Source organism: Pelodiscus sinensis, chromosome 3 (genome assembly GCF_049634645.1).
Source record: "Pelodiscus sinensis isolate JC-2024 chromosome 3, ASM4963464v1, whole genome shotgun sequence".
Taxonomy (NCBI): Eukaryota; Metazoa; Chordata; order Testudines; family Trionychidae; genus Pelodiscus; species Pelodiscus sinensis.
In genome coordinates, this window is record NC_134713.1 from 515599 (window position 1) to 533960 (window position 18362).

General features: G+C 44.1%; 1 protein-coding gene across 19 annotated transcripts in view; it reads left to right on the forward strand.

The window, feature by feature from the left end:
• Nucleotides 1-18362, forward strand: part of DTNB (dystrobrevin beta) — a 318597-nt gene that overhangs the window by 81701 nt on the left and 218534 nt on the right. For 18 of the 19 annotated variants that reach the window (XR_012902417.1, XR_012902418.1, XR_012902419.1 and 15 more), the window contains one exon: nt 11813-11979. The exons of the other annotated variant lie outside the window; for it this stretch is intronic. Coding sequence is in view for 14 of the 18 variants with exons in the window: in XM_075923222.1 (XP_075779337.1) it covers nt 11813-11979 (167 nt within the window). In the remaining 4 variants the exon portion in view is untranslated. The remainder of the gene's footprint in view (nt 1-11812; nt 11980-18362) is intronic. 19 annotated transcript variants of the gene reach the window in all.

The following is an 18362-nucleotide window of genomic DNA, read 5'->3' on the forward strand; positions in this document are numbered from 1 at the left end:
AACGAAAAATTCCTGCTCTGGGGAAAATCAATAAGAAGCAACTAGTCTTTTGTCTTCAGCTGCCCTTTGAAACTACCTAGCCCACCCTGAGAAGATACCTGACAACAAAGGACTTTGAAAAACTGTAGACCCAAGCCAGAGTAAAGATCAGCTCTGACTTGAAATTCTTTATCTGAAATAAGGACAGCTGTTTAGAGTAAGAATTTGCATGTACCACAAGTGTTTTGGTGGATTTGTTCATTTTAATTTAGTAACTTACTTGTGACTGTTTTCACTATCAGCCACTTAAATTCTGCTTTTTATAAAGTAATAAAACACTTTTATTACCAAGCCCGGTGTAAATAATTGTTCGTGGTTAGGGTGGGGGGACACAACCACTGTGCATATCTCACTTTCATTGATAAATGCACAGACCTTATAAGCTCTCTGTGTGTAAAACTTTTACACAGGATAAGGGGTTTTGGTCCCTTGTAACTGAGTCCTTCCAGAGCTGAACTGGTTCAATGGCTGTGTTGCTCTTCAGGGGGGCGATCCCAACTCTGCTTTTTCTGGTGGAGACCAAAGTATCTGGGCCAGCAGGACAGGGTGGTGGGGAGCACCAGAGAGCCAGGAAGCCAGACATCAGCACACCAATGGACAACCCTAACAGGACTTTTATGATTCAGCTTGTCACTCTCCCCAAGGCAGGGGTTGTATTCAAACCTCTGCAGACTTTACCCTCAGGAAACCTTAAAGTTGCCAGTGACTAAGGTCCTCCTAATGCATTGTCATGGGTGAGTGCTGCCTGCAAACCCTCAAGCACTGAGCCTCACAGCATCATTAGTTGGTGGTTGAGTACAGACACAGTGCATTGGTCAGTGGCTATCCTGAGCGTTCTCCACGACAATAGAAAACTTTCCACTGGAACTGCTCACTTCTGAAAAGAAAACCATTTCCTCATCTGGTCAGACTCCCAGAATGTGCCCCCAACTCAGACTTGCATTCAGACAATCCTGGACTATCTTTGGCACCTCACGAACGGTCGGTTAGAGTCTTTGGCACTGTGTTCCTTTCTACACTTGCTAGTGCTTATTGTAAGTGGCTGTCCCCTCAGCCAGGAGAAAAGGTGAACTGAATGCATTGGTCACGGATCCATCTTGCACATTCTTCACAAAGACAAAAGTCTAGCTTAGGCTTCCTGGAAGTTCCTCTCCACAGTGGTCTCTGACTTCCACTTAAACTAGTCTCCACTAAACTAGTTTCCCCCTAAAGTTGCATGTGAAATAGGTATGAGAGAAACTGCACACCCTCACTATTTGGCTCATGATGGCTTTTTACTTGGCTAGCATAAAGCCCTTTCAGGTTGTTTCCTTGCTGTTCTCGTCATGTGCAGAATGAGTGAGGCATCACCCAGGACGCACCAGGTTCTTGAAACGGATCACTATCTGCATCGTAATGAGCTGTTTGCACGAAGTGAACTAACAATTCTGAGCTGAAGCTTTGAAGTTGATTTGGGCTGTGCTGGCACTGCCACTTCACTGCTTGCGCTGCAGTGCTCTCGCTTGGTGAAAGTGAGAACCCCTCTCCCCCCCCGGGAACAGCAAGTTCCAGCACTGTAGAGCACCCGTGTAAATGGGCTTCCCTTATTTAGGTGGTTTACGAAGAGGTCTGGAGAGCTCTCTTCCAGCACTGGTGCCATGGCCATAGTTTCACACTCAAGCACTGCCACAGCAATGCTGTGATGTTTCAAGTGCAGCCGTAGCCGCAGTGTTTAGAATGGAACCTGGTAAGGGAGGAAGCACGAAGGCAGTGCTAGCCTTTTGGTAGCATGTGGTGCTAATTAGTCAGGTAGTTATGCTTTCTGGGCCAGTTATTTCATTCCCTAGATACATTATTTTAAAATAAACTTCTAGATCATGTGTCGCTCAGAGCAGCCAGCCCAGATCTTTCAGGACAGAATGCAGTCTCTTGGCCATATATTGGGATGGCCAAATTGTGGCACATGAGCTACATGGAGTTCTTTTACAGTTGAAGTGTTTTGTGGAGCCTGCACACATACCCCGTTCTCTGCCTACCACACTTGGTGGGTGGAGAGAGCCCTGCGGCAGCAAGGTAGGCATAGGGGCCCTTCTGTCCAGCAGGAGGGAGGTCTTGGGCCTCAACTCTACCCAGCACAGCTGTCAGTATTCTAGGCTTCAGCCAGAGGGGACTGAATTCCTGAGCCCCTGCAGACATGCCTTGTGTCTTGAACTTCTGGACTGTCTGTCATATGCAACTCAGAGGGGTCAGTAAGTTTGGCCACCTCTGCCGCATGCCATCCTTTTCACAGCCACGGCAGTTGGTGTTCAGTCTAGGACACCAGTATGAGAGTAGAGAAGTAATGAAGGTAATTGGTTACCATGGCAGCAAGTTCTTCAAAGCACTTCTCTCCACATCACTGCCATTTGAGCTGTGGTTTCCACCAATGTTCCCTGTAAGCTGAGCACTTGTGCGGCCACCCAGGAAAGAGTCCAATGCTGCCCACCTGATTAGCAGAATGCCCACAGCTAGGTTCTTTTTGTACTAGTGGTGGACACAGAAATAATTATTCTGCACATGGATGGAAAAGATTAGTGGGAACATTGGTTTCAACCTGCTGCTTTTCATCCACATGCTGGTATCCCCCAGGAAATGTTTTCACACCACAGTCTTGAACATTCTTTTCTTAACTAAATCTTGGTGCTTAATCCTCATCCTGTTTGACCTTTCTGCAGACACTGCCTTCTCCTTGGTATCCTTTCTTATTTTCTGTGACTGTCCTGTTTTCATTCTCCTCCTACCAAACAAGTTTCTTTTTATAGCATGTCATCTGGTGTTTTTCTCCTCCGCTTCCTAAAAAGTTTGTTCTTGTCCCCTACTCTTCTCACTCTGCATTTTATCCTTGTGTATCCTTTTTTCCCCATTTGCATAAGTTTGTGTCTCAGCTGAAATGACAGTTTTGATACACTTCTCCATTCAAAGCAGTCTCTGTGAATCAGTCTTGCATATCTCACCCTGTATGGATCACTGTCAACTGAAATTTGACATAGCAAAAAGTGAGCTTGTAATCTTTCCTCACAAATTTTCTCCCACCCCCAATAACTCCTCCTATCTTCCTAACCTCCAAGGCCCATAACCTTGGGATCATTTTCAGTTCTATCAAGTTTCTCCTACGTACAGGCTGTTACTCAATCTTGTCACTTCTCATCCCAGCATTGGAAAAATATCCACCATTTTCTTTTCATTCTAAAACAGAAAATATTACATTGTCTCTATCTAAATCTATGGTTTGCCTTCATCTTGAATACTGAGTGCAGATACAGTTGCCTCATCTCAAAAAAGATGTATTGAAATCGGAAAAGATACAGAAAAAAGGGCAACAGAATTAAGGAGTATGGAACAGCGTCCGTCTGAGAATTAATGAATAAGACTGGGACTCTTAGCTTGGAAGAGAGGAGACTAAGGGGAGATGTGATAAAGGTCTATAAAATCCTGATTGGTGTGGAGAAAGTAAATAAGGAAGTGTTATTCACTCCTGCACATAATACAAACACTTTCCCTGCCAGTCTATTCTGGGTGTTTTTCTCTCCTTCCTCTCTAGTGTCAGAGATGGCCATGGCTGAAGATGGGACACTGAAGGGAGTGGGAACAAAGAATTTTTGTCTTCCAGTGTGAGCTAGTGGCTCTTGGAAGGGGGTGTCAATGGTCCCTGCATCCCCTTCCGCAGTCAGAGGAGACTTTCAGCCAGCAGGTTGAACATAGATGGTCATCACAGAAAGCAAAAGCAGTCCGTGCAATCCATCTTGGGGTTATGGGGGCTCAAAGCCAAGACCCTGACCTGTTCCCCAAACCACTTGAGACTAACTCAGCAGCCTTGTTCCAGCCCTCCAGCCAGGCCCCTCCTCCAGCTATTGTCTTGCTTCCTGGCCAAAAGATTCATCTGGTCACCCCTCCTGTGCTCAGGTTACAAAGAGCATCATCCATTATGTACGTGGGGAAGGCTGTCACGCCAAAATACCCATAGCTCTCTTGGATTGGAGTTTAAAAAACTCAGTCAATTCATGGAGATTATCAATGGCTATTAGCAGGATGGGCAGGGATGGTGTCCCTCGCCTCTGTTTGCCAGAAGCTGGGATTCGGTGACAGGCAATGGCTTTTCTCTCAGTTTATACTGGAGCTCTGAACAATCCTACTGATCTCTTACATGTAGTGCAACTCCTCCACCTTTTCTCCTGTCTGTCCTTCCTTGCAGAGCCCTTTATACCCTTCCCTGACTATGCTCCAGTCTTGTGAGTTGTCCCATCAAGACTCCATTATTTCAATCACATTATAGTTTTTTTGACTGTGCCAGGACTTCCAGTTCTTCCTGCTTGTTTCCCAGGCTTCTTGCATTAATGTACAGACACCTAAGATAATAAGTATGAATCGGAAGACCTCCTTTGTTTGCACCTTTCTCCTTGTGTTTCTCCCGGTATCTCACTTCCCCACTTACTTCCAGGCTTAGATCACTGTCCCCGACAAACCTAGTTTAAAGCCTACTCTTTAGATTTGCAAGCCTGCCTGTGAAAATGCATTTCTCTCTCTTCATTAGGTAGATCCCATCCTTTTTGTTTCCAACAGGGAGGATTGACAAGAACACAACTTGCACCTCAAACTCCTTGATCCTTCTTCCCAGCTTCACACAATCTGCAGTGACTCACTCAAGCTCATTTTTAGCAATTTGTTGGTTCCTACATGGAAAAGTAGGAAGGGGTAGTGGTCCAGGGGCTTGATCAGTCTTGGAAGACGTGGAAGACACTTAGTCACATCCTGGGTTCTAGATCCAGGCAAGCAGCACACTTTTAAGAGTTTTCATTCTGGACCGCAGGCAGATGACTCTATCCCCCTTAGGAGGGAGTCCCTGACCACCACTACCCATTTCCTTCTCTTGGGAGTGATGGTTATGGAACCTCACCCTAGGACTATACATTCCATGCCTTCCGATTGATGGCATGTCCTTCTGATCCCTTCCCTCAGAGATTTCTTCCAAATCATTGTCCACAGTAGTATCTGTGCAGAGAGCCTGGAACGGTTACTTACCTCTGTCTGGATTGGGGATACCTGAGTTGTCTGTTTTCTGGAGGTCACATGCTGCTAATTTTCTTCCCCATTGTGCACTGCACTCTCTGGTTCTTCAGGATGCTATGCCTGCAGTATCAAACGCTGACTTCAGTCGGGACAACGTTCATTTTCTCTGATGGAAAGCAGGGTTGATACTTGGGTCTCCAGTCTTTAGCCTTCTCTTCAGTTATGGAGAACAGCTTTCACTTAACATAAGAACGTAACATAAGAATAGCCGTACTGGGTCAGACCAAAGGTCCATCTAGCCCAGTATCCTGTCTGCCGACAGTGGCCAGCACCAGGTGCCCCAGAGAGGGTGGACCGAAGACAATGATCAAGCAATTTGTCTCCTGCCATCCTTCTCCAGCCTCTGACAAACAGAGGCCAAGGACACCATTTCTATCCCCTGGCTAATAGCCTTTTATGGACCTAACCTCCATGAAATTATCTAGCTTCTCTTTAAACTCTGTTATAGTCCTAGCCTTCACAGCCTCCTCTGGCAAGGAGTTCCACAGGTTGACTACACGTTGTGTGAAGAAGAACGTTCTTTTATTAGTTTTAAACCTGCTACCCGTTAATTTCATTTGGTGTCTTCTAGTTCTTCTATTATGGGAACTAATAAATAACTTTTCTTTATCCGCCCTCTCCACACCACTCATGATTTTATAGACCTCTATCATATCTCCCCTCAGTCTCCTTTTTTCTAAACTGAAGAGTCCCAGTTGCTTTAACCTCTTCTCATATGGGGCCCATTCCAAACCCCTAATCATTTTAGTTGCCCTTTTCTGAACCCTTTCCAAGACCAAAATATCTTTTTTGAGGTGAGGAGACCACACCTGTACACACTATTCAAGACGTGGGCGTACCATAGTTTTATACAGCGGCAGTAAGATATTCTGTGTCTTATTTTCTATCCCTTTCTTAATAATTCCTAGCATCCTATTTGCTTTTTTGACCGCGGCTGCACACTGTGTGGAAGTTTTCAGAGAACAATCCATGATAGCTCCAAGATCTCTTTCCTGATTTGTCATAGCCAAATTAGCCCCCATCATACTGTACCTATAGTTGGGGTTATTTTTCCCGATGTGTATTACTTTACACTTATCCACATTAAATTTCATTTGCCATTTTGTTGCCCAATCACTCAGTTTGGTGAGATCTTTTTGGAGTCCCTCACAGTCTGCTTCTGTCTAGACTATCCTAAACAGTTTGGTATAATCTGCAAACTTTACCACCTCACTGCTTACCCCTTTCTCCAGATCATTTATGAATAAGTTGAAAAGGATTGGTCTCAGGACTGACCCTTGGGGGACACCACTAGTTACCCCTTTCCGATCTGAAAATTTACCATTTATTCCTACCCTTTGTTTCCTGTCTTTGAACCAGTTCTCAATCCAAGAAAGGACATTCCCTCTTATCCCATGGCCATGTAATTTACACAAGAGCCTTTGGTGAGGGCTCCATACAGACAAAGTCTCTTCTGTCTTTTGTGAGGAAGACAAACATGGCACATACTGTGCAGGACACAACAGCTGATCTCTCTCTATTCATGCTGCCTTCCTTCTGAGAGACTCCTCAGATGTTGTATTTACTGTGCCCAGAAGCATGAAGGGGAGAAGACAGAGAGCAAACAAAAAACAAAATCCTGACTGGCTCTGTGGACATTGGGAGGAGGGTGGATGTGATATATCTTGACGTTAGCAAAGTTTTTTGATACAGTCTCCCACAGTATTCTTGCCAGCAAGTTAAGGAAGTGTGGATTGGATAAATGGACTATAAAGTGGATAGAAAGTTGGCTAGATCATCAGAGTCAATAGGTAGTGCTCAATGGCTTGATGTCTGACTGGTGGTCAGTATCAAGTAGAGTGTCCGAACATATGGTCCTGGGGCTGGTTTTGTTCAATATCTTTATTAATGACCTGGATGAGGGGATGGATTGCACCCTCACCAAGTAAGCTAGGGGGAGAGGTAGATACACTAAGTAATAGGGTCCAGCGTGACCTAGACAAATTGGAGGATTGGGCCACAAGAAATCTGGTGAGGTTCAACAAGGACAAGTGTAGAGCCCTGCACTTGGGACGGAAGAATCCCAAGCATTGGTACAGGCTGGGGACCAAATGGCTAAGTAGCAGTTCAGAGAAAAGGACCTGGGGATTGCAGTGGATGAGAAGCTGGAGATGAGTCAACAGGGCGCCCTTGTAGCCAAGAAGGCTAATGGCATATTGGGGCACATTAGGAGGAGTATGAGAGATAAAAAGGCATCTTTTAAAAAGTGGAAGTCAAATCCTAGAGAGGTAAATAGAAAGGAGCATAAACACTGCCAAATTAAGTGTAAAAATGTAATAAGAAAAGCCAAAAAGGAGTTTGAAGAACAGCTAACCAGAAACTCACAAGGTAATAACAAAATATCTTTTAAGTACATCAGAGGTAGGAAGCCGCTCCTGGATCAGGGGCTGCCCACGTGCCCTGCGCCCGGTGCCGGCATCGCGTGTGTGCCGCACGCCGGGAGCGGGGCCAGCCCAGATGTTTTGGCAGGCGCACATAAATGCCCTAGTGGGCGCCGTGGCCCCGCAGGCACCGCGTTGGGGACCATTGGGTCTAGACCATCCCTGATAGACATTTATCTAACCTACTCTTAAATATCTCCAGAGATGGGGGTTCCACAACCTCCCTGGGCAATTTGTTCCAGTGTTTGACCACCCTGACAGTTAGGAACTTTTTCCTAATGTCCAACCTAAACCTCCCTTGCTGCAGTTTAAGCCCATTGCTTCTTGTTCTATCCTCAGAGGCCAAGGAGAACAACTTGTCTCCCTCCTCCTTGTGACACCCTTTTAGATACCTGAAAACTGCTATCATGTCACCCCTCAGTCTTCTCCTTTCCAAACTAAACAAGCCCAAGTCTTTCAGTCTTCCTTCATAGGTCATGTTCTCTAGACCGCTAATCATTCTTGTTGCTCTTTTCTGGACCCTCTCCAATTTCTCCACATCTTTCTGGAAATGCGGTGTCCAGAAATGGATACAATACTCGAACTGAGGCCTAACCAGCACAGAGGACTCGTCACAGATTGAAGTGTCATTAGAGGAGGTTTTGGAATTAATTGGTAAACTTAACAGTAACAAGTCAGCGGGACCGGATGGCATTCACCCAAGAGTCTGAAAGAACTCAAATGTGAAATCATGGAACTATGAACTATGGTTTGTAACCTATCCTTTAAAGCAGCTTCTGCACCCAATGACTGGAAGATAGCTAATGTAATGCCAATATATGAAAAGGGCTCTACAGGTGTTCCTGGCAATTACAGACCAGTAAATTTAATGTCTGTACCAGGCAAATTAGCTGAAAGTATAGTAAAGAATAAAATTGTCAGACACATAGAAGAACATAATTTATTGGGCAAATTTCAGCATGGTTTCTGTAAAGGGAAATCCTGTCTTACTAATCTATCAGAGTTCTTTGAAGGGGTCAACAAACATGGACAAGGGGGATCCAGTGAATGTAGTGTACTTAGATTTCCAGAAAGCCTTTGACAAGTCCCTCACCAAAGGCTCTTATGTAAATTAAGTTGTCATGGGATGAGAGGGAAGATCCTTTCATGGACTGAGAACTGGCTAAAAGACAGGAAACAAAGGGTAGGAATAAATAGTAAATTTTCAGAATGGGCAGGGGTAACTAGTGGGGTTCTCCAAGGGTCAGTCCTAGGACCAATCCTATTCAACTTATTCCTAAATGATCTGGAGAAAGGGGTAAACAGTGAGGTGGCAAAGTTTGCAGACGATACTACACTGCTCAAGGTGGTTAAGACCAAAGCAGACTGTGAAGAACTTCAGAAATATCTCACCCAACTAAGTGACTGGGCAACAAAATGGCAATTGAAATTTAATGTGGATAAATTTAAAGTAATACACATTGGTAAAAATAACCTCAACTATACATATATAATATGATGGAGGCTAATTTAGCTACAACTAATCAGGAAAAAGATCTTGGAGTCATCGTAGATAGTTCTCTAAAGACGTCCATGCAGTGTGCAGCGGCAGTCAAAAAAGCAAACAGGATGGTAGGAATCATTAAAAAAGGGATAGAAAATAAAACAGAGAATATCTTATTACCCTTATATAAATCCATGGTACGCCCACATCTTGAATACTGTGTACAGATGTGGTCTCCTCATCTCAAAAAAGATATACTGGCATTAGAAAAGGTTCAAGAAGGGCAACTAAAATGATGAGGGGTTTGGAACGGGTCCCATATGAGGAGAGATTAAAGAGACTAGGGCTTTTCAGCTTGGAAATGTGGAAACGAAGAGGGGATATGCTAGAGGTCTATAAAATCATGAGTGGTGTGGAGAAACTGAATAAGGAAAAGTTATTTACTTGTTCCCATAATATAAGGACTAGGAGCCACCAAATGAAACTAATGGGCAGCAGGTTTAAAACAAATAAAAGGAAATTCTTCTTCACACAGCGCATAGTCAACCTGTGGAACTCCTTGCCAGAGGAGGTTGTGAAGGCTAAGACTATAACAGGGTTTAAAAGAGAATTAGATAAATTCATGGAGGTTAAGTCCATGAATGACTATTAGCCGGTATGGGTAAGGAATGGTGTCCCCTGGCCTCTGTTTGTCAGAGGGTGGAGATGGATGGCAGGAGGGAGATCGCTTGATCATTACCTGTTCGATTCCCTCCCTCTGGGGCACCTGGCATTGGCCGCTGCCGGCAGACAGGGTACTGGCCCGGATGGACCTTTGGTTTGACCCAGTCCGGCCATTCTTATATTTTTATAAGTGATTATTCCCCTTTATTTGACACTCCAGGTGAGGCCACATCTGGGGTACTGCATTCTATACTGGCCCTCCACCCCCATTATAGAAATAGTGTAGATGCTTTGGAGAGAGTCCAGCAGAGGGCAAAAAAAAAAATGAAGAGGGGGCCAGGGAACATGATTTAAGAGGAGAGGCTGAGGGATTTGGGCTTATACAGTCTGCAGAAGAGAAGAGTGAGGGGGGATTTGAGAGCAGCCTTCAGCTACTGAAGGGAGGTTCCAAAAAGGCTGGAGAGAGGCTGTTCTCAGTGGGGCAGGTGGCAGAACAAGGAGCAATATCTCAAGTTGCAGTGGGGAAGCTCTTGGTGGGATATTAGGAAACACTGTTTCCCATGGCGGGTGGGGAAGCACTGGGATGGGTTCCCTGGGGAGGTGGTGGAATCTCCATCCCTAGAGATTTATTAGTCCCAGCATGACAAAGCCCTGGCTGGGCTGATTGAGTTGGGGTTGGTCCTGTTTTGGGCAGGGGGCTGGACTCGATGACTCCTGAGGTCTCATACCAACCCTAGGATTCTATGATTCTGATGGATCACTTGATGATTTCATTTAGTTCATTTAGTTCGTTTAGTTCATTTTCTCTGGGACACCTGGCATTGTCCATTGTCTAAAGACAAGATACTGGGCTAGATGGACCTTTGGTCTGACCCAGTATGGCCGTTCTTATGATCTTTTAATGATGACTGAATTACTCATCCAAAGTAGCTGGTATTTGTGATTGTAACCTTGTCCTCATATTCTTGTAGTTACTTCCCTTGCTTCCTGTTGTCCATTCTAACTGCTGTCACCAAAATAATTTACCCTCGCTCTTTGGCTTTGACTTCATTTTCTCTCAAGATCTTTTCACTGATTTCCCTCTGGCCCAGTATATCCTCTTGAAATTCTTGTTTACCATTCACTATCTCTTTCTCCCTACCTTTTTTGGTCTATTTGTGACCCTCACTATTTATCCTTTCTAATTTAGATTGAGAACTTTCTGGTTGTCTAGGCCTCAAGCACATTTTTGAATGCTAGACTAAGAACTCAACTTTATATCTGGGTACTAACTATATTCTAACAGTGTGCAACATGTATCATTTTGTGATTGACTCATGTCATGGGGATGGAAAAGACTGATATCTCCTGTTATTAAAGGATTGTTCCCTTCAGTACAGTAAGGATTTACCAAATTTGGTTTTAAAGTACCAAGGAATGGGACTTTCTCCGCATTCTTTGGTAAGCTCCGTGATTTAGGTTTGCAAATCCTTTGTATACTGTGTAACTTTAGGGTATCAAACTTACATAGACATTTCAAGATCATATAGTATCTGAATAGGGATACATGTAATAGAAATACATTATTTTAATTTGTTTTGTGTAAATGATTTTCATAAGTGTGAATTTTGTGGAAGAAAACAAGCCTTCACTCTGCGTTGTGTTTAAGCAACAATTTGTTAGCAAATTTTATTGCGCTGTTTAGGATTCCACACTTAGGCTGTGTCCAGACTCAGGGTTTTTTTCGAAAAAAGTAGCCTTTTTTCGAAAAAACTTCACCTGCGTCTAGACTGCAGCCGTGTTCTTTCGAAATTAAATCGAAAGAATGCGGCTTTTCTTTCGACGGTGGTAAACCTAATTCCACGAGGAAGAACGCCTTCTTTCGAAAGTGCTCTTTCGAAAGAAGGCGTTCTTGACAGCAAACAGGCTTTTTAGAAAGAGAGCATCCAGACTCACTGGGAGCTTTCTTTCGAAAAAGCGGCTTGCTTTTTCGAAATTCCACGTGCAGTCTAGACGCGCTCTTTCGAAAGAGGCTTGCAGTCTAGACATAGCCTTACTGGGGGCTTGGGTTTTTTTGTGTCTTTTTCAGATAATAATAAAATAACACTTTCTAAGATTCTCTTATTGCTTTTCCCCCCTGAAGTCTTCCATCCTGTGGAATGTTCATATTGTCGCTGTGAGAGCATGATGGGTTTCCGGTACCGATGCCAGCAGTGCCACAACTACCAGCTGTGTCAAAACTGTTTTTGGCGTGGCCATGCAAATGGCCCTCATAGCAACCAACATCAGATGAAGGAGCATTCCTCTTGGGTAACTCAGCTTTGTTTGTAATAACGCACTGACCATCTCTATGCACATTTCTTTTGAAAGCCTGCGGTGTTTTTGTAATAGCCTTAGAATTGCAAGTTAAATCTTAAAGGTTTTCAAATGAGAGCTTATCAGTAGGCACATTGCACTTCAGTGTGAATTACACTGATTTTATTTAATGACTCAACATCATTTTGCTCACTGCTGACAATACAGTTCCTTCTCTCAAGCGCCTTCCAATCTGAGACACACAAACCAAAGCATTTGTTGTTGTCTTCCTTTTAGTAACACCATATCTTTCTACATTTCTCTTTTTGCCACCCTAATAACACACAGTAGTTTTGATGTCCTCACAAAGCAAGAAAATACTATGCACACCAAGTGCTCTTTTTAGCAAAGTGGTGTTTAACACAGTAGCTCTTTAAAACAAATGTTTGGACTGCACGTATTATGGAAGACAGAGCCTTTACCCAATAATCTGATAATCTAAGATATAAATGCAGTAAAGTTTGGGAAAATAGACAACTAGGTGATGAGCATATCCCAAGTCACAGCTAATAATTCAAGGTCTAGAAAATTGGATGTCACAGATGGGTGTAGCAGCCCCAGTTGCACCAAGCTTGATGCTACAATTCCCTCTGCTTCTTAGCCACCCAAGAATGAAACTGTGTGGACAATCATTTGAAGAAACAAAGATTACATATCCAATAGTAACTGTGATTCATAGAATCATAGGACAGGAAGGGACTTCAAGAGGTCATTGAGTCCAGTCCCCTGCCCTCACGGCAGAACCACGCACTGTCTAGATCATCCCTGACAGGTGTTTGTCTAACTGCTCTTAAAAATCTCCAGTGATGGAGATTCCACAGCCTCCCTAGGCAATTTATTCCAGTGTTTAACCATCCTGACCGTTAGGAACTTTTTCTTAATGTCCAACCTAAACCTCCCTTGCTGCATTTTAGGTCCATTGCTTCTTGTCCTATCCTCAGAGGTTAAGGAGAAAAAAAATTGGCCCTCCTCTTTGTAACACTACTTTAGGTACTTGAAAGCTGCTATCATGTCCCCTCTGAGTCTTTTCTTTTCTAAACTAAACAAGCCCAATTCGTTCAGTCTTGCCTCACAGCTGAAATTTTCTAGATCTTCAGTTGCTCTTGTTGCTCTTTAGAGTTTCTCCAATTCGTCCACATCTTTCCTGAAATCTTGCATCCAGAACTGGATACAGTAGTCCAGTTGAAGCCTAATCAGTGAATCATTGATAACTACTCTCTCAGAACTATTATCCAACCATTTTTGCACACACTTCATAGTAGTTCCACGCTGGTTATTCAAGAATAGTGATAGAGATGTAGCCGTGTTAGTCTGGTGTAGCTAAAACAAAATACAGGACTATGTAGCACTTTAAAGACTAACAAGATGGCTTATTAGATGATGAGCTTTCGTGGGCCAGACCCACTTCCTCAGATCAAATAGTGGAAGAAAATAGTCACAACCATATATACCAAAGGATACAATTAAAAAAATGAACACATATGAAAAGGACAAATCACATTTCAGAACAGAAGGGGGATGTGGGGGGGGGGAAGGAAGGTGAATGCCTGTGAGTTAATGATATTAGAGGTGGGGAAGGGTAGATGTCTGTGAGTTAATAGTGTTAGAGGTGATAATTAGGGAAGCTATCTTTGTAATAGGTAAGATAACTGGAGTCTTTGTTCAGGCCTCTGCGGAGAGTGTCAAATTTTAGCATGAATGCCAGTTCAGAGGATTCTCTTTCAAGTGCAGATTTGAAAGTCTTCTGAAGTAGGATGCAGGTGAGTAGGTCATTGAGACAGTGTCCTTTCTGGTTGAAATGGCAAGCAACTGTTTTTTCTTTGTGATCCTGTCTAATGTCTGTTTTGTGGGCATTGATTCTTTGGCGAAGTGTCTGAGACGTTTGTCCAATGTACATAGCAGTCTGTCTCTCACTGTGTGTGTGTGTGTGTGTGTGTGTGTGTGTGTGTGTGTGTGTGTGTGTGTGTGTGTGTGTGTGTGTGCGCGCGCGCGCCCCCCGCACCTGACACAATGGGGCCCTGATCTCAGCTGGGACAGAGACTGTCTCTCACCGTGTGTGTGTGTGTGTGTGTGTGTGTGTGTGTGTGTGTGTGTGTGTGCGCGCGCGCCGCACCTGACACAATGGGGCCCTGATTTTAGCTGGGGCAGAGAGTTCCGTAACACCTGGATTTTACAGGGGTGAAGGAGCTGATGCTGACTGGGCCTGCTCCACCCTTTTTGTCTGGAGGAAGGGAAAGGGGAGTCACCTACGGCAGAGCCTCAGCGAGCTGCTGGGTTATACAGGATATTGTGCACTGCGTATTACAAATCGGCAGGTTCAGGTAGAAATGTCATGCTATAAAAAACCTTTCTTTCCCCACTTGCTGCAGTGAGGTAGTCAAGGTGTTACTCCTCCATGGCGAGTATATCTTAGGCCAGAAGAAAAGTTTCTGAACCTACGGAAACTAGCTACAAAGCTTTAGCTTTTGAAAGTCTCTTTTCCAGTGCAGCAATGTTCTTTCTAGAACACTTTCTAGTTCAGAAGAATAGAATACGTCTTGTTTATAGGACATTCTAATCAAACAGCCTCTGAGAGCCGATTAATACTATAACTAAAAGTAAATGTACTTGTTCATTTGTACTGTGGTAGGTAGTGCTGTGAGCCCTGATGAGGGCCGCCTTCTATTAGTCCCTGTCCTGAGAAGGTCACTGTCCTAAGTAATTGACAGTTTGCCTCTGCCGGAATCATTGCAGCTGAAAACAGAGCATTTTTCTCACTGAGAAGCCTTTAACTGACTGTCCCCTATGGGATCTTTTACAGGTGACGCACAAATCATTCTGTACAACTCTTAACCATAATGATATTGGTCGAAGGCCCTGAAAACCAGCACATCCAGTCCAATTTTAAATCATTTCTTTCCCCAGCAGAGGGCAAACTGTCCATGCTCAATTAAAGACAGCCGAATGTTTTGTGTGACGTATGTTTGCAGTGTTGTAGCCATGCTGGTCCCAAGATATTAGAAAGACAATGTGGGAGAGGAAATATCTTTTATTGGACTGATTTTTGTTGTTAAAAGAGACAAGTTTTCTAGTGACAGGGCTCTTCTGGTCTAGGAAAGATACTGAGGGCTTGTTTCATGTAGAGTGCTTTAGCAGTGCAGCTGCACAGATATAGCAACACTGCAGTAGTACTTGGGAAAAGATGCTACTATGCCCATGGGAGAGCCTCTCCTCTTGTCAGTTACTCCGCCTCCCTGAAGGCAGTGCTGTGTTGCCAGGAAAAGCTCTCCTGTTGACACAGTGCTGTTTATACAGGGGGTTGAGCTGATATAACTTCCTAGCTCGGAGTATGGATTTTTCACACAGGCCTGAGTGACATTGTTATACTGATATAGGTCTGTAGTGTAAACCTAGCCTCATAGCGTCACAGCTAAACACAAGGTAGAACAGATTGTCTGCCATAAGTAATTAACCCATATTTTAAGAGACCATTCAAGGGGAAGTGGCCCTGAACAGACTGTGAAGAGCTAAAAAGGATCTCACAAAACTGAGTGCCTGGGCATCACAATAGCAAATGAAATTTAATATTGATAAATGCAAAATAATGTACATTGGAAAACATCATCCCAGCTATTCATGTAAAATGATAGGGACTAAATTAGCTGATACCACTCATGAAAGAATCATTGTCTATAGGTTCTCTGAAGATGTCCACTTGATGTGTGCAGTGGCAGTCAAAAAATGAACAAAATGTTAGGCATCAATAAGAAAGGGATAGATGATAAGACAGAAAATATAATATTTCCTCTGTATAAATCCATGGCATGCCCATCCTGAATACTGCATGAGGTCGTTTTATCTTAAAATAAATGTATTGCAATTGGAAAATGTTCAGAAAACAGCAACAAAAATTATTAGGGATATAGAACGGCTGCTGTATGAGGAGTGATTGATAAGACGTGGGACTTTTCAGCTTGAAAAAAGACAACTAAGGGAAGGAATATGATAGAGGTCTATACAACCATGACGGGTGGAGAAAATAAATGAAGTATTATGTACTCCTTCCCATAACACAAGAACCGGGGTCCGCAAATGAAATTAATAGACGGTAGGTTTAAAATAAACAAAAGGAAGTATTTTTTCACACAACACACAGTCGACCTGTTGGATTCTTTGACAGAGGATGTTGTAGAGGTGAAGTCTATAACCAACTTCAAAAAACTAGATACATTCATGGAGGAGAGGCCCATCAATGGCTGTTAGACAGAATAGGCGGGGGAGGTGTCCCTAGCTTGTTTGCCCAGAAGCTGGAAATGGATGACTTTTGGCAGCAGCATACATTCCACGAGGAGTAACGGTAGTTCGAACTAGGAAGCCTAGTCCGAACTACCTAGTTTGTGCCGCGTGTGGCCGCGCGGCACGGGGTTCGAACCAGCCGGGATTTAAAAATGGCGGCGCCCGGCTTATGCAAATGAAGCCCGGGAAATTCAAATCCCGGGCTTCATTTGCAAGTGCGGTATGCCTACATTACCCCGCTAGTTCGAACTAGGAGGGTAGTGCAGACATACCCTATCACAAGACAGGATATTGGGCTAGATCAGAGGTGGCCAACTCGTCGCTCTCGAGCCGTATGTGGCTCTTTGCTCATAGAAATGTGGCTCTTTAGGGTTACCATACGTCTAGTTTTTCCCAGACATGTCCTCATTTGCCCATGTTAAATTGCCGTCCATCTGGCTTTTTTAAAACACACATAATGTCTGGGATTCGGGGAGGGGGTGGTGGCACCTGACTTCAAGGGAATGTTGGATTTTCTTTTGGAGCTGCACGCCTGGACAGTTCACGGCCACTCTGCGCACATGCTCCAGCACCTGGAGGAAAAAGTACATGGTGGTGGCAGTAGCGGTGAGACCCAGGGGGGTTGTTAAAAGAATCTGGGGCTGCCTGGCTCTGGGGGAGGGGAGGGCATTGGGTCAGAGTGGGGGGAGAGGGGAATTGGATTAGAGCAGAGGGGGCTGGAGGTGCCTGGCTCTGGGAGAGGGGTGGGTGCACTGGGTTGGGTGGGGGGGGGGGGGGCGCTGTGGATGCCTGGCTCTGGGGGAAAGGGAGGGCATTAGGTTAGAGCAGGGAGGCTGGGGTTGCCATAGGATTAAAGATGTATAAAAATAAATATATAATACGTGCCTCTTTGCACTACTATCCACAGCTATTTTGGCTCTTAGTCTCTAACTGGTTGGCCACCCCTGGGCTAGATGAACCTTTGATGTGACCTAGTATGTCTCTTTTTATGTTCTTGTGTGTAGTGACCTTTATCACAGTTTGCACAAGACTATTCTGAAGATAGCTTTCCTAGTTTGAAAGAAAACGATAATTGTAGTCAGACATTACTATTTCTATATCTTTTTGAAGTAAAAGTCATTTCCAGATAAGTGGATGTGTGACATTAATGCCACAGCCGCTCTACTCTGAAGCGAGTGTTTCTTCCTGTCACAAACAAATGAAATTCTGCTCCTTTAAGAATGTGCCTTCACTCTTGAGAATGTATGGGGACACATTCTGGGTACATAGAATCATAGAATCCTAGGACTGGAAGGGACCTCGAGAGGTCATCGAGTCCAGCCCCCCACCCTCAAGGCAGGACCAAGCTCCGTCTACACCATCCCTGACAGATGTCTATCTAACCTGTTCTTAAATATCTCCGGAGAGGGAGATTCCACCACCTCCCTTGGCAATTTATTCCAATATTTGACCACCCTGACAGTTAGGAATTTTTTCCTAATGTCCAATCTAAACCTCCCCTGCTGCACTTTAAGCCCATTACTCCTTGTCCTGTCCTCAGTAACCAAGAGGAACAAATTTTCTCCTTCCTCCTTGTGACACCCTTTTTCTCAAGCAGTGTATATTTCTGTTCAATGGATCACCTGGGTCCCTCCTGCTGCGTACCAGCCTTTTAAATGTATTAAGAGCCTAAGGCTCTTAATACATTTAAAAGGCAGAGCCACTGCAGGGTTAACTCCCGAGCCGGTTAACCCCCAGGTCGGAAGCTAACTCTGCTGCAGCTCTCCCACTTATTGACTAATCGACTAGTCAATGGAAAATCCATCGAGTAGTTGATTAGTTGATTAAACTAAATTTAACATCCCTAGACCTGGGGTAATTTACCTGCTTGATGAATGGAACATGTATAGAGAGCGCGAACAGGAACAGCAAACAGGAGAGTTTGGAGAGGGAGTTCTCCAGGTAAAAGAGGAGTAAAAACAGGACCCTTGTGATAAGTGGCTGTCTGGAATGTGTGTTTGTGTGTGGGGGGAGTTATTTGCAGTGCGCTGAGCTTGTGTTTGTTTGGTTTGTTTGTTTGTTTG